The sequence below is a fragment of the Chelon labrosus genome, assembly GCF_963514085.1.
Source record: "Chelon labrosus genome assembly, chromosome: 4".
In the NCBI taxonomy this organism is placed as follows: Eukaryota; Metazoa; Chordata; class Actinopteri; order Mugiliformes; family Mugilidae; genus Chelon; species Chelon labrosus.
Window position 1 is genome coordinate 29,624,289 of NC_140340.1, and position 24,616 is coordinate 29,648,904.

The 24,616-nt window shown below is 40.8% G+C and overlaps 2 protein-coding genes across 2 annotated transcripts; one reads left to right on the plus strand and one right to left on the minus strand.

Annotated features, from left to right (window-relative positions):
• Positions 1-8,904: 8,904 nt before the first annotated feature.
• LOC311487111 (uncharacterized protein) lies at positions 8,905-13,352 on the plus strand. The gene is made up of 4 exons (XM_084543230.1): positions 8,905-9,111; positions 9,487-9,605; positions 10,753-10,974; positions 12,141-13,352. Exons 1-4 carry the CDS (start codon positions 8,988-8,990, stop codon positions 12,165-12,167), a joined length of 492 nt encoding a protein of 163 aa, XP_084399356.1. The 5' UTR covers positions 8,905-8,987; the 3' UTR covers positions 12,168-13,352.
• A 2,453-nt stretch (positions 13,353-15,805) lies between these two features.
• On the minus strand, positions 15,806-23,726 carry LOC311486836 (adenosine receptor A1-like). Its single transcript, XM_084542855.1, has 3 exons — positions 22,681-23,726; positions 19,297-19,591; positions 15,806-19,198 (listed from the first exon to the last, which is right to left on the minus strand). Exons 1-3 carry the CDS (start codon positions 23,004-23,006, stop codon positions 18,815-18,817), a joined length of 1,005 nt encoding a protein of 334 aa, XP_084398981.1. The 5' UTR covers positions 23,007-23,726; the 3' UTR covers positions 15,806-18,814.
• Positions 23,727-24,616: the final 890 nt, after the last annotated feature.

The window sequence follows — 24,616 nt, forward strand, 5'->3', positions numbered from 1 at the left end:
GTCACCTGTTCTGGTCAGAAATTGGGTTTTTCAGCAGCCTGTGAACCCTTATCTTGTTTGTGGCACCACAGGTACCAGCCAGTGATTCTACTCCATTTTCTTAGATTGCAGGGTAGTGGTTAATGGATTCTAATGAGGACACCAAATAAAGGTAGTTGAGGACCAGAAAGTCCTGTAGGAGTTCAGTCCTACAAAGACAGATGCATGACTGTTTCTGTACAGCCACAGACCACATCTCCTGTCCTAAGTTTGGACCCTATGTGTATAGCCTCTGGGAAGTAATCGACAGTGCAGATAAAAACAGTTGAGGTTGAGCTCCTCTCCAGGGGAACTGTCTTCGCTCTGCTTGACATAAAGTGAAGAATACAAGACTTTCAAGCAGCTGCTTCCTTCACAACGAGAGCAGTCGGCTGAGGTGAGTTAAACACCTGCAAAGGACGCGTATCCTTTGAGGGAGTGTCTAGTGTGACCTACAAGGAGTGGGCCTTGGGAAGATTCAGAAGATGTAGTTTGTTCATTTTAATTGAAGGTGGCAGAAACTTTCCAGAGCTACAAATCTGCTGGTTTCCAGATTAACTGGTGACCTTTGTCTGAGTGAGTCATTATCTAGTCCTGTCTTGTTAGATACAACCAGGGAGAAGATATCCCTTTAACAATTGTGGCACAAACTTCTTTTTTACTTTTACTTTTTTTAGTAGTTTTTTTGAGCTCATAGTGAGGATAATTTATTACAAGCACAGTTTGAATATCAGACAAGATCCATCTTAGTCTTGGTCTAAACTGTGTTGTTTGCCTCTTCTTTTTCAGGAATATGACAGACGTAGCAAACAAATAAGAAAAGGTTCTGATTTGCCATTTCAAAAGGGCACTCACACCCAGAAATAAAAGGGCAGCGGCTTTCGTCCCCATGTCCCCAAACTCCCTCCCATTCAGGCCCCATAGGATTAGATATCAAAAACAACATAATAGTACATGTGAGGAGACACAGAGAGGTCACAGTGTCTGTGGATATTCAGTTGAAATACTGAAGCCTAAAAAGAAGGTCCTCAAACTTACTCAAAATTAGCAGGGAAGCCAGACCAGCATCCCCCGGCCACAATATTCTCTTCTATAAAATCCATATGGTGTGTTACCCGACCCGACTTTTAAAATAATTGAGTCTGGCTAAATGAAACGTGGACTCCATGTCAGTGGTGCACATTTAATTTGTGACCATGTGACTACACCATGGATCACAGATACCTCAACATGGAAGCACAAAGACAGTCCATTGACCAACTTTAGTATTTAATTCTCATAAGCCACTGGAACATCACCTTGTTGTTGTTAGAACCCTGCACCATTGGGTTCAGAACATTCCCACAATGACCGAGAAGGAGGAGGATCTTCAAGAAAAACTGCATTCCACTTTCTAACCAGGTAACACTGAGACAGAAGCTTGGCAGCCCTAATGATAAAACAGCCAGGTATAAGCTGAGGGGTATAGTGTGTGTGGTTCAGTGCAGCAAGGAATGTAATGAAGACAAAACAACTGCTTCACCAGCGAATGACACAACAAAGGAGAGTAAACACCTCAAGGCCGGGACTCAGCAGTCCACCTACGGTACATTTAGGGGACAAGGGACACTCTTCTGAAATTTTTGACAGAGAGGTCTGATGGATGACAAAAAAGGGTGAAAAAGCCACAAAGTTTAGTTGCTTTGTTTTAAACACTTTAATACTATGACCTTGATGACTGAGAATGTACGCAGATAGTATTCATCGCTTTCGCAAAAATAAATTGTTCTGGTACGGTTAAGAAAACACAACTTTAATGCTCACTATTTAATGAACTGTGTGATTTTGGGATTAATGTCGGGCCATGCCCATCCCATCCCATCACCCCCCTCCACCAACAAAGAATATGCCACATTGTATGCTAATTGATGAAGAGGCCAGCTCACCATTTCTGAGCTTTCCATCCAATTATCTGGAAGTCTATACTGTAGTGTGAAAACTGTGATGAGAGAGGGATAATTAGTGATGGCAGCAGCAAGCCAGCAGTGTAGAGCGGTACTGTAGGAGTCTAATCCTTGAGAGTTAATTAATGGGCTTGAAAGTCCAAGTCTGTTTCCTCGAGAGGATCAACAAACCAAAATGCACGGCTAAATAATGAGCCGCAATCTTGAATGTCAGAGGGGAGTTTTTGTGTAGATGCAACCACACTATCAGTCATAGGCCAAGATGTGCTCAATAATTCATGAGCTGTACCCACACAACTATGTTGGACTTGGAATCCATAACAAAACTGACCTCCTTGCTTCATTTAACGCTTGCAAGACAATTTCAGGATGGGAACAAAACTCAACAAGGTTTATATATTTCAACACATACATTTCTTAAAAAGGAAAATAGAGACCATTTCAGCAAACAGATACCAATCTGCATGTTGTTAGAGGACATAAATTCATTCAATCATTCATCTTCTGTAGTTGCTTGTCCTGTGAAGGACCCCGGGGGGGCTGGAACCTATCCCAATGACAGCCTACCCCAGCTGTCATTAGGCAAGAGGCGGGGGTATACCCTGGACAGGTCTCCAGTCTATCACAGGGCTAACACAGAGAGACAGACAACCATTCACACTCACATTCACACCTACGGCCAATTTAGAATCACCAATGAACCTAACCAGCATGTCTTTGGACGGTGGGAGGAAGCTGGAGTACCTGGAGAGAACCCACGCAGACACAGGGAGAACATGCAAACTCCACACAGAAAGAAAGGCCCCAGTCGGCCCCTGGATTTGAACCTTCTTTGAGGCATCAGTGCTAACCACCACATCACTGTGCCACCCCAGAGGACATAAATTGTTAAATACAATTATATTATTTCAGAAAGATCATTAAAGTGGTCCCTAAATGCTCTGAGGCACTGGCTGGATGAGTCTCCTGAGCTGCCTGATGACTTTCAGCTTCCCGGTTATCCTACAGACTGGTACAACATATATGCAGTACATACCATAACACAGTTGAGCAGACCAATCCACAGTATATGCAGCAGCAAGACATGCAGCAGTCAGAATTTGCAATATACAAGAAACAAACATGGAGCTCTTAGAGAATACAGCCTGTCAGTACTCAGATAAGCTTGTAGTGGCAATAAGATAAAGTGAGCGAAGCAGCAAGTGAGAAATATGTAATTGTGACATTAATAACTGTAGAACAAGCAAACTCACTGCTTTGAGTCAAAGTATCTTTTTGCTTGGCTGAATAGAGTGTGTTTCAATGAATGCAAGTACACTAATAAAAATGTTAATATCTCTACAGTTAATACTGAACTACTACTGGTGGAGAGCAGGCTCAGACGTGGCTACATAGGTATGTTCCACCCATCTGTAGGATAAAAGCCACCATGGGCGTCCCCTCTCATCCTCTTTATGCCGAGCTGAGGCAGCTCAGGGGACTCATCCAGCCAGGTGCCTCAAAGCATTTAGGCTGCTCTTTTTTACCGTCAGCCTCCACAACACAGGTTCAACATCCACTGACTGTGACTCACAAACATACTCACAGTCAAAATGCCTTAGCACCAATGTTGTACACACATGTACACAAACTGTACACCAACACAGATCTGTTTCTACTATTCTGTTATACCACAAACTCCATATTATTGATGAAGTTCAGTTTATTTTATCCTCTTGGTTACCTTTGAGGTTAATTACCTTTGAGCACAATGCACTGATGCAACGTTCCACAAAACAAAAGGCAAAAACCAATTCAACCCACACAATAGTCCAAAATTATTCTGTATATCACCAACAAGAAAGGGTTAATAAGTGGGCTTCAAGAGATGTGCCAAAAAGGTCAAAACTTTGTAGCATGCATACACCAAGACATCACAAGCAGATCAACAGCCTCATATCGCCAACTGAAAGCTAAACTACCAGAACAAAGCGGAGAGTTACGGCAACCATGTAAGCACGGGCAGCAAAAACTTGCCTCACTGATGGGAAGCATAGATCCTAGCTCAGGAATCCTTTTGAACATGTGCAGCCAGAGAAGCATATCAGGTATCAGTAACGTGACAGCAACTTGAGGTGAGGCCAAACAGTCCTGCAGAGCAGCTGTGAGCAAACTGGATTCCTTCTTCTCAAACCTTCATGATGTTTACAGTAGGACCTAAATGAATGCTAACTGCATCTGCAGCAGTTGTAGCAGCATGAGTTAGCTAAAAAATGCACCTCATTACAAAGGTGCGTTTTGATATATGGCGCAGCAAATAGACCACAAAGCAAACAGGATGAGTGGGGTTCATTCTTTCTGTATTAAGTGGACACAACTGCATAGTAGTAATGATGGAAAGCAACAACATCTGCAACCACAATCAGATATTTCATTACAAGGAGACAGGGGAGAGGATCCCAGCTAAGCTGAGAAGAATTGAAAGCCTTTTTTCTCCGGCTTCTCCTTTCCACTCTACACTGATTCAGGAGCCACAGAAATGAATCCTTCTGCTCTTGCAATCACGCACCGATGCTGGTGGCAGCAGCGCTCCAACCATACACTGCAAAACCTCCACCAGAGTTGTTTTACGGTGACACGCAAACATGCTCACAACAAATCAAGAGGCCTCCTATCCCCAGTTCTAATCTACATACTGCTTAAAAACAAGATCTCTATTTTTCTGTTTGAATGTATTTACTTATAAGTTATAAATCCATGAGAATAATGCCTGTAGACTGACTGATTATTATTATTATGTACCTTAAGGTAATTCCCTTGTTCCCCATCTACCATCTGGTACCGGTGCTTTTATTTCTTACCCGTATCCATCTTTTGCTTCATCTTAACACCATCTGCATCAGATTACTAAATGAGTTCTCAGATCCTGCATGTGTTTTAATTCAGGTATTCTCTGTGGGTTTCAACACAGCACTTAATGATGGTGTTTCTCCTTACGATGGCATATTCATTCCTGTGAAAGACCTAATGTTCTGTGCATTGCCACTACACTGACTTTAACATGTCGGAAGGCACAGAAGTGACTGTGACATCCCTGTTGATTACCCTGGTGCATGATTCCTAATAAGGCTTCATTCTTTCCTGAAGAGTTGGATCTGCTTGACTGGGCGACCCAATTTTCATCTCAACCTGTGACATCACAGAGCGTGTTACATACCTGAAACATGCTCTTCCTCGCTCGCTATCTCTAAGCTCTTTTTCAGCTATTTTTCTATCACTAGAGTTCTTGCATATTCTCTAACACTGCTTTTAAACAACATTATTAATCAATAGATCTAACTGGCCTTGCTTAAGTGACCACTTAGAATGATGGCTAGGTGACCCGTTGAATAGGTAAATTAACATTGTCAGGTGGCACTAAACAATTTGTTTTTGCTCTTTAACTCAGGTAGCAATGCCACCAGTGACACTGGCAACATTTCACCTCAAGCTACAAACTACACGGCATGTGTGGGCAGGAACGTGTTGACATTAATGCCTGTAATGAGTTTGGCTTCCCCATGAAAAGACATTCCACTGTGATCATTATTAGACCACATGTATCAGTTTAGCACCTTTGGATGTTGAAGTCATGAAAAATAAAGAATCACATAAATTCCACTTTAGGTGCAGCAAATCTGAAATTGAGAGCAGTAGTTCTGGGTTTGATGATATGCAATGAATTTAAAATTCAACCATTATACTACTGATACAATGAGTGTAGTCACATAACTCACTACTGCTCATCTGTAGTGAGCAGCAAAATTATCAGTAACTTTCTCATTGAGATAAGGCATATTACTGACTAGTTCCCCCTCCATGGACAGCATCACCACAGCATTCAGACATTCTTGACCCATTGGGTTTTGCAGGAACCGCTAGCTAACTGGCTGCTCCAAGTCACGCATAAGGAAAGCACGTTAGTGCAAACCCTCCCGGAACCCATTCAGATTGCATTGCAGAAAACACTGACAGTCACTGACAGCTAGCCAAACACTGTGGTTAAATGTGGGAGGAATAATCCCTTTCTTTCTCCCTCTGGCTGTCCGTCACCCAATCACCCAAATAAAGAACCCACCCAAGTGCTTGTGCTTTAAAAGAAGGAGGTCTCCTGTGGTGTGAAAACATATGCCAGAAAGATGTTTCCAAATTGGGTTCTATTTGGCCTCATTCGATTTAGAATAAAGACATTCAGTTATTTCCAGGGAAAAGCCTGAGTTTAAATCACGACCAATCATGGGTGACACAATTCAGTGTCTGGGTTATTATTAACCTTAGGTTTAAGTGCATTTAATCATTCTAACACATGTGCACACCAAGGTCTAATATATGGCATGACCAACAGTTATAATTAGGGATGTGAATGATGTAAATGCTGCAGAAAATATTTAACTGTTCTGGTCATCAAGTTCTATTTATTTTCAGTTACCTGTGTATTTGGAGCAGGGTGGGGCATCATTCACCAATAGGCATGGTCAGTAGGTGAATGTCGCCATCTACTGGAGACAAAAATAGTATAACTGCATTTGGTCGTGCAGCATGAATGTGCCTGTGTTACTTATGATGTGGGACATAAATCCATTTTGGGACACAATGCTAGTACCCATAACATAAATCATTACAGTTTAAGATGAAGACTTAAGGGTCAGGTTAAAGATTAAAGCATGTAGTAGTCATGCTTAGGATTCACATGATCAATAACAATAACTCTACATTAATTATACTCACTGTACAAATCCCTGGATCTTGAATATATCTGATCTTATCCTTTTTTATTTTATGTGTACAGATCAAGATTTATTTTTTCTGCGTTTGTTCTGTGTTTTTGTACAAGAGAGCAAAAGTTACCGGAGCCAAATTCCTTGTATGTGCACACATACTTGGCCGATAAAGCTGATTCTGATTCTGATTACAGTGAGTCACCAGGAAATAAATGGAACTTGTAAGAGACTTGACGTTCTTATGAGGACAGAAAGGAAGGTCGCATAACCTGAATAATTCAGTTCCAAGGTGAAACCAAGTTCTGAAATTAGTGTATGTTTTATGGCTGATAAAGTCTTGAGTTTCCCTGCTTGAACAGAAAAAATAAAAAATTAAATATTGCCTTTAAAACAGGTCAGAAATGAATGAAAATACCACTCATTGCCTTGATAGTTCAGTACACCAATAAAACTCACTGTGTTTAGGGATACTTTTGAGTGAGTGAAATGAACACAGAATTGTATGGAGAGAAAATCATTGGCACTGACCTTCCCTCCATCCAGGACCTGTACCGGTCCAGGGTCAGGAAGCGGGCCAGTAAAATCTCCACAGACCCCTCACACCCTGCTCACAATCTGTTTAGACTCCTCCCCTCAGGCCGGCGTTACAGAGCACTGTACGCCAAAACCACCCGGCCACAAAGACAGTTTCTTCCCCCAGGCTGTCGCTCTGATGAACTCTGAACAGTCACAGAGTGTGAGACCATACACATGAACAATAAACAATAACTCTGCACTATTGTATATAGTAACTGTACAAAACCCTGGTTTGGTGTATATATCTGCTCTTATCCTATATTTTATGTGTACAGATTGAGATTTATTTTATTTTATTTTATTTTATTTTATTTTATTTTATTTTTATTTCACTTATTTTCTGTGTGTTTCTGTACAAGAGAGCAAAGTTAACGGAGTCAAATTCCCTGTATGTGTACATACTTGGCCATTAAAGCTGATTCTAATTCTGATTCCCTGCACAGCCAGGTAGTTATTTGATGAAGATTCTGCTTGAAGTGTGAGTGGCAGCTAATTTGTTTGAAGTACACAGAATGTGTAATTGGATAACTATGATAACCTGAGATGAAACTCATCTCCAATAGCATAGCAGTTAATAATGACGGCTAATGATAATACTGCCAGCAGTTGATGGAATAGTGAGAACTGTGGGACCTGGATGTAGGAAAGGTGAATGGTTTATAAATTAAAGATTGCAGCATTAGTTTTTTAATAGGTTTGCACCAAAAAAAAAAAAAAAAAAAGCTCTAACACAACATGTTGCTCTTCATCTTGTCATTATTGGTCCTTTAGTGTAGATGAGTCCGCCAACACAGCATCTGTTCACATTTTAAATTTAAGCTACAACATTGCTATGGAAGCAAATGGTGAAAAAGTCTGAATACTTCCTGGATCATTTCTGCAAAACTTAATTTAGATCGACATTTAATCATAACAAGTGTTGTAAACAACAACAATTGCCAAATGGCAGAGGGGTCCTTATCCATTCAGAGTCTTTTCAGTGTTCCAGTAAATGGTAGTCCTTTAAAATGACATTTGTGCAGCTCTTGGTTTGGTTGAGCTCAACTACAGTTTGATTGAAGCAGGGTTTTTTTAGTCAGACCATTTCAACTTGTATCTTTAATCATTTCTCCAACCCACTAAACACAAAATATAACATAACACCAAATACATTCATGTGTACATACCAAATTTTCTTTTCTGCTGCTTCTTTGACATTATTGTTAATACAATATTTATTGAGAATACTAAAGGGCCTTTTCCACTGCATGTCACAAGTGACCAAAACAAGGTTGTGTCTGTTACTGCACGGTTTACACATTGAATATCAATATCTCCAGTAAAAAAAAATGTGCTTGAGGTGTGCAATGCAACATTTGTGATGATTACAGTATTTTTGTTTTCTTTTTTAAATGAGGCGAAGCAGAGGGTATTGCATCAAAGATCATAACATATTTTTTAGTTGTGACCGGTGACTGAAGAACTGCTGAATATGACAGTAATATAGACTTTGGTTTACTATTTGAAATTCCATTGTTACATTAAACTGTGACTCGTTTTTGTATTAAAGACTTTGACATGGTATTCAAAGGGATCTGTGAGGCCGAAATACAAACATGGACAGTGGTGGGCACCGCCTACCGGAAGAGGAGCAACCGCCCCTCTTTCTGCGCCTGCGCCGTCGGTCGCTGGCGTTATCGCTCCCAGTATTGAGACATTCTACGGTCCCACCATGGCTCCGACGGACGTCAATGTCGAGCGGCAGACGGCAGAAATAATTAGTTTTCTGTTTGAGGACTTCGATATAGCGTGTCGTCAGCTGGATGCTGCTGGTCAGCTGGAGACTGATAGTAAAGGTGAGTAGGGCTTTAATGTCGGTTAGTGGTGTACGTGAAAGCTGAATGGGAGACAGACTGGCTGACGTTAGTTACTGTAACTATCACTTTCACTTACAGACAGGGCAGGTATCTTAATTCTCACCGGCAAATATTAGGCTGTGTTAGCGTTGAAGCTAATACACTGGACTGTGTTTATACCGGATACGATCACTTCCCTGTGTTGCTTTAGTTTTAAACCTTTAGTGTGTAGGCCACAGACCTCCCCCGACCTCGGCACTGTCAGTCCTTATTTAACTTGGCAGACCTACAGTATAATAAAGTCAATATACACTACCCCCACGCTGTCTGCTGTCAGTTAACTGTATAATCTGCTTGTCCACCACTGTTTTTCAGAAGACAATTTTGATCCAGTTTTGATAGCTGATAAACTGAGAAGAGTGGCCGATGCCCTGGATGACGACGCCAAATTTAAAGCAGCACTGACTGAAATAAGGAAGACTGCAACACAAGAGGTAACAAACAAACAAGGTCTTTATTCAGTCTGCTACATAGACCATTAAGATGATTGTTGTGGACATTTCATTGAAGAAGTAGCTACTGCTTGCTTTCTCTCTGACTCAGACTGTTGCCAAATATATGTGCAGTTTTCTCGAAACTACAGTTGTTGATCAAGTGTTATCACTATTATTAGTAGTAGTAAAAACATTATAGTGACTCCCTTCGTCATGTCTCAGCTTTAGTTTGGTTGCCATAAACCACTGAGCAGTCCTTATTGCAAACACACTTCTCTAAAGATAATACGTTTAATAGTACAAATATGTCCTTATCCACAACTACACGGAGATGCTGTCATTTATTTAGTATCTGAGATATTTTCAGGTTTAAACCGTGCTGGATTCTGATGCCTTGAAAACATATCCATGTAACCAATGCCATCAAATACTGTACATTAAGGTTGTTTGGCTTTTGTGTGTGTGTAGGAATGTACATGTCATCCATAACCTGCTGATACTGTTATAAACAAACAAGAAATTACTGTTATATTACATTAACATCCTCTATTATTGACCGCTTGCATATTATTCATTCATATTATTATGACTGTTACAGTTAATTCCATATTTATCGCTACAATCACAGTCTTAATGATTATTATTTGGATTAACATTACAAACCTCACATATCTGGTTTTGTTGGAGTTTTCTTTCTTTCTTCCTTAGCATAAATACACCTTCTTCCAGAGTAAATATACACGCTCACACATACCACATACAGCCACCTATGTCTCTAGGATGTGGTTGTTCTGTGTGTTTTCAATAGTTTAATCCCTGTATTATTATTATTACTGTATTAAGTAATGCATTCAGGTTTCATTGGTGCATCTGCATCTGTCAGTGAAACCAGCGTTTTTACCGTACGTCATAGTTTTGTTTTTTGTGAGGTTTCTGATCAAATATGCAAAACACACCGAAACAGAAAATCTGTAAATCAGTAAACTGTTGTGACAGATGACTCAGTGGTTAAATACCACATTCATTTTTTTGTTTTTTTTCTCTCCAAGCTTTGAAAAGAATTACAGGTGTGGTCGAGAACCAAGTTAATAGACAGTGACTCATACTGAATTGTAATGCCTGGACTCCTGTGTCCTTTCTCCCCCAGGTCGTAGATGCCGCCTTCAGCCAAGGTGTCGAGGCCCTGTGCAAAAATCCAGTCTCCCAAAGGGCTGAGGTGGCTCCAGAGGTGCAGCTCATCAGGGCCTCTGTGTCCTTCGGACTCTATCTCAAGAAATCGTTCCCTGACCTGAAAGCTAATGTCCAGCGTGCCTTGGTTGGGTTCCTCAACAGTCGCGTGGGTCCATGGGTCGCTAAGCAAGGCGGATGGGTGAGTAAGGATTGGGATCACAGACCTGGTCATTTTAGGATTTTGTAGAAATGTTCTGCTAGGAGCGCATCTTTGCCCGTCTGTGCCACTATTGACATTTAAGCGCAAAGGAAAGTTGTTTTCAAAAGGAGTCAACTTACGATAACTGTGTAACAACAACCAGGAAAGATGCAAATACCACTGAAACACTACACAAGTCACAGCTGAAAATGCTTATTTATTCTAAAATAAGCATTTCGTTTCAGTCACACTCATCACAGCAGTACATCATAAGTAAATTCTTCCTCATCTAGCTTTCGAAAATCTTCACTCTTGACTGACTAGTCTAAAGCAATGCAGCATAGCAACTTTGTCATTGTGCAGCTACTAACTTGATAATGCCCTACGAGCTGATTTCTGATTACACCTGTTTGCCCTGCTGTGTGGGGTATATTTGATTAGATCGTGCTATCGTACTTTACAGGAAAAGCGGACGAGCGTGTTACATTTTTAGTACTGCAATTAAGCTGTCTCGTAGGAATTTACAAGCCACGCTGGGCATTCATGACTCACGTACATTCTCAGATTTTAGTTTTGAATTTCCCTTGGTTTATAATGTGTATGTATCCCTCATTAGCGTGAATGACAATGCAGTATATTTTACGATGCAGTATACTTTGGAAATCTCATTTGGAAGATCTTTGGTTAAAGTGAAAGCGGAATACACGGCAGGTGATTGGACGGACCTTCTGTCTGTCACCAGCTACGACGAGTTAGAGTGTGAGGAGCTTTGAAAGCTTGCAAGCACTCAGTGTAGCTAGCCGTTTAGTCAACATGCCTGTAGACAGTCTTGTAGTCTTTGTAATGATGCATAAAAGCCACACACCATTAGTGTGCTGTAGTTGCTGTGGTCAGATTGCATGACTAGGTGGATTCTCACGTGATCTCATGACCTTGTGATCTCGTGAGAGCGTTATTTGTTGTTGCTTGTTGTACTTTCCTTCAAGTGGGAACTGTACTTGTTTATGACTGTTGTATCCACACAATGAAAAATCAAAATCATGCTGCAAGAACAACACATGTACAAGAATCTCTACGTCAGCACCATCACATCTTCAGTAACATGTGCACTGCAACTTTTGCTTCCGTGACTGTCTATAACTTTGTGTCTGTTTGCTGTTTTTCAGGATAAAATACCAGAAATTTCAGACTGAATCCTGCCAAACCAGCCTCTTGATAACAACATTCACCTACTTAATGTGAAGATGTACTGGAGCAACACTTTTACTATCGTACAGGCAGACATCTGACCACACACTAAGCCTCTTCAGTAAATGAACAAAAAACACTTTCACACTTAAGTTTCTGTTTCCGATAGTTTTAAACTCACGCTCCATTGATGCATGTCACAAGTTCATAGAATGATGTGTCATACAGTTGATTAAAATAAACTGTGTCTGCAGTTTTACTTCCTGCTGACTTGCACACAATTCATGAGTTAATGAATAACCTAAATTAATTGTTATCTTTGGGAGAATATAATGAAGAAAGCAATCAATGATTTCAATTACTCGCATAAAAATAATGTTTTCGTTTGAGGACACTTCCAGCACGAGGTCTTTAGCACAGCTCTGCTTGTACTGAGTGATGACTGGTGTAACCTTTCATTGTGTACATATATTTTCTTTCGTGTGCATTATTCCCTAGGAATTTAATATTAATTTAACATTAACTTAACATTTATTCGCCATATTTAGTTAATTTGGGGAGTCTTTGCTTCTTCTTCACAGTATAAGGGAGTTGAAACAACTGCCGATACTGTAATTCTGGGGCTCGGTGAAATACTTGAAAGTGTTTTCTGTCACTCTTTTTAGAAAATATAATAAAATACGGGTATTTTTATATGCCTTAAGCTTTGTGTTGTGATAGTCACCTTCTACTTCTCGATGTTTGTTGATAGGCAGTGTTTTACACTGACTAAAACATTTAAAATGAAACCATTCGAACTTTCATCATTTTGTACGTGTTTGTCAGCGGGGTGAGGCCTTTTTGGTGTCATAACTACAGCACTGCCGACGTGTGCAGTGCTGACAAGTCGCAAAGCCAAGTGCAACAAACAATTGAAAATAAATGTTTTATTGCTTGCTTTCTTTTTGCACATTGTTGCCCATTTGAACACTTTTGCTTTTTTGGTAAATTTTTTTGTAATTATTTCAATAAAAATGTCAAACTTTGAAAATCTGTTGAGTGGTGTAACGTTTTTGATATGACACTGGCAAGCTGAGCAATAGAAGAGGAAACAGTTAGTAGTTGTGGCAGTAGTACAGCAAGGCTGAAGCAACAGAAAAAAAAAACAAACAGATGATCTGTTCCACTTTGCTGAACAAAGACCGACAGACTACATCTTAAAGCACCAGTCAAACTTCCGTCATGCCAACTTCCGAGTTGAATCTGATCATGAGAGATCAACCAAACACAGGGAATCATATAAAACTTTGCTGAAATCTGTCCCTTACCATATTATTATATACATCTTTACTACGATGCTTTACCAAGTATCAGCTGACCTGTGACTCTGTGCATGTACAAGTATTGCTAATCCTAATCCTGATCTATCCAAAGGAAAACTGAAGCATGTTTTTTCAGGTGGATTCTGTGGGACATGCTGGGGCAGATTCAACAGTAAACCTTACGTTCAGCAGAGCAGAGCCAGGAGATGACATGAGATATAAACAATATCTTGACTTTGTTTTCTTATGGGCAGTAAAGGGGGGGAAATTTGCCCGTGCTTAATCTCACATTTTGACGTGTTGCGAGTTTTGGTTTGATTTCAGTATTTTATAACTACTTTGGAAGCCAGTTTGGCATAGCGAGCAATTTACAAGTTTGAGATAACAGAGTTCTCACTGAAGTGAGACTTCCATGGATACTTGGGGGAGTAGGCATGGGTGTTATTTTAACATTTCAGTGACTGTTTGCAGATAACTTTTACAAATATGTGTGGACAGAAATCTAGAAATATAGCATCTGAGATGAAAGTAAGATTTATTAATGCCACTGAAGCTAATTAGAACTTGTTTCGACCTGATTCTGATTTTTTACAGTACATACATAACAAGCATATTATGTGTGGCCAATGAGCTCATGTAGTGTCATTTTAAATGGCAGTGTTTTGAAATCGCAAACATGTGACTTTATGTCAGATTGTTGTGTCTTATGCAGAGAACCGCGTTCAGTACACTTAAAAAGAGCCATTTCGAATTGCAAAATGTGTGTAAAGCAGAAAATGTGTTTAAAGTTTAGGAGACTTGAGATGAGGTTTTGCTCCCTGTGTGTCAGTTTAAATATTTGTGCTATCCATGTCATTTTAGGGTGTTAGCAACTGAAAAAAACTGTAAAACAAGGAAACAAAAAAGTCCAAGTCTGTGAAATGCAGGAAGTGAAATGCTACAAGGAAGTCAACTTCTTTTTTATTGGCATTCTGTCAAAATCCCCAGCATAGAAGATCTAGGGCGACTTAAAAAGTTTGATATTAAAATGCATTTGGACAAGTTGTAACCCCACACACATTACTATCTTGTGTACTATCTATCCTATATACTTCTCCGGAAATAGAAGTACATAGGTTTAATCAATGGACTATATGTGCCACCTGGCCAAACAGGTGTTATGTAATTGTTAACACTTCAATCAGGAAGTAAGCAATAAAAGACCACAGGTGAGCATCTTTTTTTCTTTTACAACAACAATGGAAGACATTGCTGAGAGAGGAAGAGGAAGAGGGAGGGTGAGAATGTGATGTGGACGAGGCGTTGTGGCCAGACCCAGCTGTCTGGCAGGATGCTATCTAATTATTTTGCTTTCCTCTTTATTATTTTGTTTAAATTTTTTTGCTGCAATTGTATTTTTCAACTTACTGTTTTGTGAGCATGTTTTAGTTCACTCTAAATATTTCAATAGCACGTGTGTGTATCTGCAAATATTTCTGTGCATGTGAACAATCTGAAGAATTCTCTATAGTTTGAACTATGTTAGTATTATGGCAAAGCATACTAAAGATGAGAGTGCTTTTCATTATGCCCAACAGTGTGTAGATGGTTAGACAAAAATCTGTAATGCGAATGAAGTGTGTGCCATCTGGTGCAAAAGTTTGATTTTGGTTGCAGTGCTTCATTTTGCGGGATATATGAGGTATTTTGCAGTTTGGGTGTGTGGTTTGGTGAATTGTGTTAGTATTTTGATAAAACCAACCTAGTTTGGAAAATTGTGCTTAAGCAATTGGAAAAAACTGTAACTCCTTGTGGTTGCATGTACTTTAATGAACATCATAGTTAGTTCTGGGCAGTGACCAGCAGAGGGCAGCACTATACAGTACATCAGATCATCCCAGAAAATCATCAGAATAGAGTTTGTGATTTTTTTTAGGTCAAAACGAAAAAGAAAACGTTTTCCCCTCTTTGGAACAGCGCATACTGGAGGTATGGAGGTGTCTTTCTTGCTTAAGACTTTTTATATTCTTGCTGGGCTTTTTTTGTTTTTTTTTTGTTTTTTTAATGTAGTCTTTTTTTGTTTCGCTCTGGCTGTGTGCCCTCCGAGCCTCCCGCTCTCTGGCTGGCTGCTGTTCACACTGGGATATAAAGGCATCTGACTGTAGAGTTTCACCTCTGTGAGGAAGGTGGAAAGTCATGGGAGCACACAGATGTGTGAGAAATTCCTTCTGATAATCTTGTAATAACAGAAAAATGAGGAATGGGTTGCATAAAGCTGCTTGTCAGCTACTCAATTTAAGTAATAAATAACCACGGCCTTCTTTGCCTTGCCATCAAACTGTTGGCACGGTAACACATTTCTGTGCTGCTGTTTTGAACGATACACAAACTTTGTGAGACGTGATGAGGGAAATTACTTGGACGTTTCTTTACTCACGTGTTTCTCTTTACTGCCTGTTATGTACAAATTAGGTTCAGCAAAGTTTGTTTTAAGTTTTCCAGTTCGTCATATTTTGGAATTTACTACTCGTGTTGTACGAAGAGGTCCTTTAATGGTCAAAAAATCAAATTGCTTTAAAAACAAAATTGTGATGGTTGTGTTAGAGCACGTGTTTCTTCATTGTTTCCATGTGAACCAGTGTATTGCATCTTTTTCTTTTGTTGTTTTCACATTATTTGGACTTGTCATAAAAGAAATGCAATAGTTGGAACTGTTAACTTTAAGGATGCACTGAAGCTCCATAGGACATGAAAAGCCATAATCACATCTGTGAAAAATATTCTTTCAGTTTTACTCGTCATTTTCTTTTGGCTGAACCGTAAAACTATTTGAAGTTCCATACATTTTATTTTTTTAATCTCTTTGTTGTCCATTTTCCTCTGTGTCTGTGTCACGCTGTATGTCGCTTGTGTTACAGATGTCTTCTGAAATGTAGTGGGACCTGTGACATCAGGCTGTAGCTACACATTTGATTTTGCCTGTCAGAGAGTGCGAATCACAAAAAGTCTCTGTGTCGTTATGTCGTCCTTCTTGTCATCTTTGATGGAAGTGTAAACATCAGTGAAATAATGTATGCATTCATACACATGAAGAACCTCCTTTCTGCCATTTCACTCCCTCTGTTGACCTGTTTATTCATATATTCCTTTATAATCAGATATTGACAAGACAGGTCATCATAGTAGCACATACTGCTCCGGCCTTCAGCACTCGATCAGGATTAACAGTGTCTACATGTCGCTGTCTAAGCTATAGATTATGTTCTGATATTATCAACATACATCCGAGGATATTGCACAAATCATGTTTATCGTATTGGTCCAGTGAAAGTAAACAGATTTACACTTAAAGCCACTATGTGTAGATTGTTGTTGATTGTTTGTAGGACAAGTAAACAGCGGTAAATAATGAGGAGGCCAGCCACAAAATGGCATTTGCCTATCCACACAGAAAAGGTGAAGGCTTGGTGACACAGCGATTACTCACAGATCCAGTTTGGCAGGTAACTGCATATTCACTTGCTTGCCTGGCTTGGCTCACAGTAGTCAAGTCAACATTTGTGCGTACTTCCCTCCAGCGTTTTGTTCACCACTGTGCTCAATTTTATTCAATAAAAACTTCAATCTGTGCGCTAACAAGCCTCCCACTATTTTGCAGTCTACAGATCTTATTAACGGTTGGCACAGTCAAAACGGCGTGTTCTCCGTCAGTGGTGGGAATTTACAGGCTCACCAAACTCGGCGTATAAAATTCTACTGGACTTTATGATACATGTTAAAATGATACACATAGTGGCTTTAAAAGCATTTAGCCTGGACAAGACAGAGTAAGAAAACAATCACATGGAGCCATTTTTACAAGAGAAGCATGGGGAAATACAATGAGCACACTTGCTGACAAAGACACGTGTGTGTGTGTGGACTGTATTTGAATCAGACATATGCGAGGGTGGCCCTATATGTTGACCTCCTCAGAGACGAAAACTCTCGAACAGTTCCTCAGCTATATTCTCATTCAGTGACCCTTGTCACGGGCGGAAAAGAAATGGCCTCTCATCACTGACAGCCTTGAGACAGAGAGGCGCTGGGAAAAAAAGTAAGAGGTTACCTCCATCCAAAAGAGTTACTCACTCATTCAACCACTCTGAGTGGATGTGTCAGCTGTAAACGCCTGCTCGGTGAGGTGAATTACAACAGGTATCTCCTCCTGACATTTATACATGTGTTAGATACATACTATACACACAGCAGTCCTATTTTATCAGCCCCATAACAAAAAACTGACAGAGAGGATGTGTCACGCTGTTAAACCGTTTTCTCTCAAGAAATCAGGAGTAAAAGTTTAAAAATGTCTTCAAGCAGTGCAGAGGGTTCAGTGATCCATTTGCAGCAGAGGTACGTTGTAGAGTTAAAGTGATAAGATCAAATGGAGCTTACGTAGGGGCTCCAACATTCCTTAGCTTCACAGTTCTCTGTTCAAAAACACTGATTTGGCTACATAGTCTCTACAGCAGGATCAGTGATTTTTACCATTGTCCATGTTCACAAATATCTAATGATCAAGTGTTTTTCAACTACAGCAGTGAGCTAGTATTAGTCATTCTGTCAAATTGTCTCAGAAAAGTAAAAAGCACAACCTTCACATGACAGTACACCACACATATGTAAAGGCCATGGCTTTGATGAGTTACTAAGTAACTTTGCCATTGGTAAACCAGAGGTTCAGGTTCAAGATCCTGTGTTCGAGTTTTACATTTTGTCCTCCATGCAGCCAGCAAATATCTCATGTCCTGATTTGATTGTGCAAACGTCCTGCTTGGCCACCCTTGGTTTACCAAAATTAATACTGGCATGGTGCTACAGTGCCTCTTCATCACATTTTCTGTCCTTAAGGCCACAGAACGAAGCATGTTGATGTAGCGAGGGTAGGATAAATATCTGAGATCATTCACATGATAAAGACCATGAATTTTACTTTAAGTCAAACAGCACTGCATACACTACTATTGTACCACATGTGCTACAAATATACACTCACTGATTCATGTCCAACAAGTTGGTGTTGAAGCCGATGAGGAGCCCCTTATCCCATACGACATCATCATCATTCTGTCAGCCAGGGGAGAAATCAGTCTATATCTAAGTCTGATTTAGGATCTCCATGCTGATTTGTAATCCTGCTCTGTCAGTGCACACTGGATGGAGGAAATCATTCAGTGCATGTTTCGTCCTTCTGACATCCTTCGATGCCATTAAGGCCATTTTGACCACTAATCGCTTCTGCATGACAATAAAGCCAGAGTCTTTTCCATTCTCTGAACAACTGCAGTGAAACCTGACAGTTACACAGCACTCCAATTAGTCGCCAAAGGTCACACATCATCGTCGTCGTCATCATTCTGCCTCAGCCTCCTCTCATGACTCTGTCCTCTCTGGCTCCCTCTTTGAGGAAGACGGCCAACTGGATCCTGACAGAGCACATACTGCTTCCAGATTTTCCGGAACGCTGTACGGAACTTCTTGATGCGGAAAGCATAAACAATGGGGTTGACGGCCGAGTTGCCGTGGCTGAGGATGATGGCGATGTAAATGAGGAATCCTGGCTTATTGCAGGCGGGGCAGAAGAGGGTGATGCAGTTGAGGATGTGAAGAGGGAGCCAGCTGACTGCGAAGAGGAAAAGAACAAGGGCGAGCGACTTGGCTAACTTAAGCTCCTTTCCAAAGTAACGTCTCGGATCTGTGTGGCTTGCTGTCACCTACAGAGAGATGAGAGGAGATGATTGTCAGTGTATATAGTTTGCATTTCAGACAAAGTAATCAGATTTGTTTTGCACCAGAAGAGGAAGCTTTTTACCTTTTTGTTGAGCTGCTTGTGGATCATGTAGAAGATCTCAACATAGATGGCCAGCATGAGTAGCAGCGGGGGCAGCACCCAGCTGAAGAAGTTGAAGTAGACCATGTAGTCCATGCTGATGACCTCCTCAAACTCACAGGTCACTTCGGGGTTAGCAGCGATCAGGGAGCCGTTGTCACGAAGACGCTGCAAGTTATTCCAGCCCAACATGGGCGTGAGGCCCACTATGATGGACACCAGCCAGCACAATAGCACAGCCGTGCCTGCTCGACGAGGGGTCACCACCCGCTTGTAGCTATGGCAGCAAGGGAAAATATGAAGCATTGAGAAGAATTAATATCTATAGTTTTCTCAATCTTTCATTGTGTTGTCTTTCAAACAGCAAGATATATAATCAAATAAAGTGCTCTCCATTATACACCAATCAGCCACAACATTAAAACCACTGACAGGAGAAGTAAATAACATTGACCATCTTGTGACGATCCAATGTTCTGCTGGGAGACATTTGGACCTGGCATTCATTGGTGTGGATGTTACTTAGACATGTAGCACCCACCTAGACCAGACCAGGCACCCCCACCCCATAGCAATGACACTCCTTGATGGCAGCAGCCACCCCCAGCAGGATGCAGCCTGACACAAGCACACACACAAAAATGGTTTAGGAACAACTAAAAAAAAAAAAAAAAAAAAAAAAACAACATGAAGAACAGCACAAGGTGTTGACCAAATTCACTAGATCCCAAACTGATCAAGCATCTGTGGGACGATCCACAGAGGCCCCTCCCCTCAACCCATAGGACCCCACTAACAACATTTTGACACCACAGGACACCCTTTATGAAGCTGGGTACATTTTTGTCTTGACTGTGGAACTATTGTTACATTATTCACTGTTTCCACAAGTGACATTTATGGGATACTTGTAAATAATCCAGTATAGTGTGTATCAAGGTGGATACCATTGACAAAAGTCAACAAACTGCCTTAGAAGAGTTCATTATAGAGGAGTAACTGGCTACGGTTTGTTACATTACATTTGTTAGTATTTCGCAGCTTTAGGCATTTTGCAGCTGAGTAGATTTGGTAAAAAAACACATTATATCAACTATGTTATAACAACTTTTCAAGGGAGGAATGTTACATGTTATATCTATGTGTGCTGTGTTGCATTCTGCGATGTTGCCGTATTAGACTGAATTACATCATAATCGTTGTAAACACACCTTATTCTGTAATGTTCCCTTTTTTCATATCTGTGATGTGGCAATTTTTTCCCTTGCGCTTTCTCAAGAAGTCCTTCTAAGAAATTATTCCGGAGATATAAAATAAAACAAGTCAGATCAAGACAATCAAGATTAGAAGGAATTTAAGACATCCCTGTTGTTCATGAGAGGAAGCTGTGAGTGTAATAACTGCTGTGAGTCATAACTGTTGGTATTTCTTCAGTATCTCAAGAGGACGTCTCTAGCCCAGATTCACCCACACAACGATCTGCCGTAGGACAGGTTAGTGACTTAGTCAATGTTAAATGAACATGAACAAGGTTTCTGTGGTAGGCTGTTTGTAATCCAGCCAGTCAGAGTATAGCTGACTCAATCAGATGAAATGAATGAGGAAATGATTTATAGTGCTTGTGTGGCTCATGTGAGCCACAATATTTTTCTCCTCTTATCACAACTGCTCTCTGGCTAAATTCTCTCTCAGACAAACACAGAGACAGACAAAGTCGTATTTCTTCTCTGTTCTTTGTCTCGTTGCCGTAGCCTCACACACTATGTAAATGCACACACTCTAAAATGTCAGGTTTTTGTCTCAACCTCTGCACTCATACCTCTTCACACGGCTGCTTGTAAAGCTTGGCTGTCTGTCTACATACAGATCAACTGTCCATCTGAAAATATAAAAATAAAAATCCTTTCTGGATTTGACCGTAGTGCGTCTGTCTTAGACTTCCTCTGGGATCTCAGCCCTTGCTTCCAACCTGCAAATCCTATCCCAATGCTAAAACACACCGGCAAGCATGGGACGTTTTCAAATAATCTCAGACCGCCTTTATCACGGCAGTCTGCTTCCAAACACTTCAGCTATAAAAAGCAATCAGTGGTTGTCCCTCCAGAGTCCCGGGAGTATTTTAGGGAGGGGGACTCAATTTCTGGCTTGCATTATCACTTGACTATGAGACAGTAAATACATTTCACTGTTTGAAATCTGAACGTGTCCAGACTTGATCTTCTGTTCGGTGAAAGTAATTATCATTTGTGTAACACTGTGTCTCTGCTATTGATCCCAAATCTGGAGGCACCAATTATATGACCAATATAGGCATGATTTAAAATGCCACATTTACAGAATGATGGCGATTTTGAACCCTGCAGAACACGGATAAACCCCACTTTAATCTACAGTACAGTGTTCACATAATACACAATACATTTTCAATGATTCTTCTGAAATGTCTCTTTAAGCTATACTGGTGTCTCCCACTGATTCATTGTGTGCGTGTTGTTTACTAGTGTGTGTGTGTGTTTGTGTGTGTGTGTGTGTGTGTGTGTGTAGTGCCAGCTTGAGAAATTATGCAATCCATCAACCAACCACCATGTGCCTATTGACCAATCATGCATTCTCAGCTGGTCTCGTCCAAGCTTATTGTGAAATGAGCCAACTTGAAGTGGAAAGTCTAGAAGAAGAAAGAGTAAAAAAAAAAAGGGAAACAGGAAAAGTGCAAAATGATGATGGTGCACCACAAAAAAACTAAATAAATAAAATAAATGACTTGGCTTTCAACAGAAAAGCCTGTTCAGAAGGTGTTAAGATGAAATGCAACATGTATGAGTTCTGCATGCTTCTTTCACATGTTCAGCTCAAACTAGAAGGCAGCTTGTCTTTTCCAGGACGGGAGCTCTATCTGTCTATCTATCTTCAGACATGGACAAACTGAAGTCTAATTAAGTTATTATCTACTTCTTTTTCTGCTCTTGTTCAGACATAAAATATGCATTACTTTTTGTTTCCAATGTGCAGCTTTTACTTGAGGTGAAATTATGAATTGTAAATGAAAATCAGTGAAAATGAATGAATAAATTATCTTTTTAATGAATACTAACATCAGGTAATTGAATGTCCTGACCACTAATCACTGACAGACTGTAATTTATTAAGATATAGAGATGTCAAAACAGATTCATGTCCCATCACGTCACGGTGATCTATCCCTAGTGTCCAGACACACCACATGTTTCTGGGTTGTGGCTGAAATGGAAGCGCCGCATGGCACTGGTTTTGGTGAGTGCCCTTGGTCCAAGCAGCGGTCCAGACACAAAGGCTTCTATAAATGAGACAAGATACTAGCAAACTAGAAGAATTCACCTTTAGGCCTACCTCATGGGTATTTTGACTCTCAGATAGCGGTCGATGGCGATGGCCAGCAGCGCCAGGATAGAACTTTGCGTGAGGACGAGCACCGTGCAGGCGAACAACAGGCAACTGTAGAAGTGGGTCTGTAGTCCTATACTGATGGTTATGGCGAGGGGGATGACAAGAGCCCCGACTGCAATGTCAGCCAAGGCCAGGGAGACGATGAAACAAAACGTGGTGTCTCTCAGAGACCGGTTAATACGCACAGCCCAGACCACCATCACGTTCCCGATGACCGAGGACACAGCGATTACCACCTCCATCACGATGTAGAAAGCTTTATCTGCCATGATCACGGATGCCGGACCACCGTGCGCTCAGCGGAAAAACAGTCTGAACACGTCGAATGAGTTTCCTGTTTGAGTTTGTGGGCACCGACTGAGACACAGTTACTTAGGACTCGCATGCTTTATGTCCCACGGAAGCAGAGGTATGGTCTGTCGCTCTGAATTATTTTTGGATGTGGTCCAGGACAGCTGCGCGCCAGACGCATAACTTCTCTATAGTCCACGCTCCGAGGCGACGATTCCGAGAATGAACTGGCCCCCGCAGTCCGGCTGGCGGGGGGACAGCGCGGACCCGGTATACCGAATGAGTCACAGGCAGGGGATTAGCCGCTTAACTCAATGTCAGTCATGTGTCAAAGGTCGGAAAAATAAAGAGAATGCGACCCAAAAAGTGTCTGTCCCTGCACAAACCAGAGCCATCTTCATAATTGCGCCATCAGCCACTCCATCGACACTTAATGTCTCTGTTTTAACGCAGATTGATCAAGACAGAAAATGTGTATTTGCCTTTGGATTTCTTCGGCAAAAACAATCCCAGTTAGGTGTAATACCGGTAAGGACCTTTCGTTAAGAACTGATACTGCCTAACCCCTTTTGCTGCGAAGCACATGCGCGACTGAGAGCAATGACTCTGTGGGAGTGGACGTGCCGAGAAGAATGTCAAACATTAATTCATAAGATTACTACGTGTCAAGCTTTCTCTCATCATTTAGAATCATTTAATGTGATAGAATACTTATTTTATAGAATACTTATCCCAATAAATGTGTTTTTTTTTTAAGTGAATTCTGCCCAAGGTGATTGTACAAATGAAGAGCGGTGGAAAACTATAATCCTGAGCTTTAGTGCCTTAGTGAGGAGAGAATGGACAGGCTTTGAGAAGGAAGACAGAGCTGGACAATAACAGCTTGTTATCAGTGGAAAACACCTGGACCCTGCTGCAAACAAAATGCACACAATTAGACGTATAGGTGTGCAAATGAGAAGCATTAACAATTTGCATGAGGAGAATGCACACAAATGTATACAAAAAGGTTTGCATTGTCTGACTGTGAACTGTCTACTATAGCATCAAATACAGCTCAGCACCCTGACAACCTGTTAACAGACAGGCTCTGATCAGTGTCCCAGCCTCTCTCTCCCCCTCTCTCTCTCTTTTTCACCTTGACTACAGTGAAGGTCCTTTCCCCCGGGAATGATTCATGTCTGCCTGTCTTTCATTTGTCTGCGACTCCTCTCTGACTTTCACCTATAGCCCCCAGTTATTTCCACCTGTATGGATGAAACCATCAGAGCCGTTCAAACCAGGGGCCGTGAACTCATGGCCTCTCTGAGCGTGCCTTTTGCCGATAAGGAAATACACTTTAGACCTGAGCTGTGAAAACTTTTAAAGTATGAAGAGGAGCCTGTAATCTTTGATAATGTGCAGTTTATTAGTACCCCTACATGTTTTTTTTTTTATATACAAGGAATAGGTGAGAAATTGGCTAAAAAAGGATTTGCGACCATAAGACTGACTGCAATCTCTTTCTTCTATTAACATAATTATGACCAGAAAAGCCTTTTAGGTCATGTACTGCAACACAGCCACGTGCCTCATTTTTGTTGCCAAT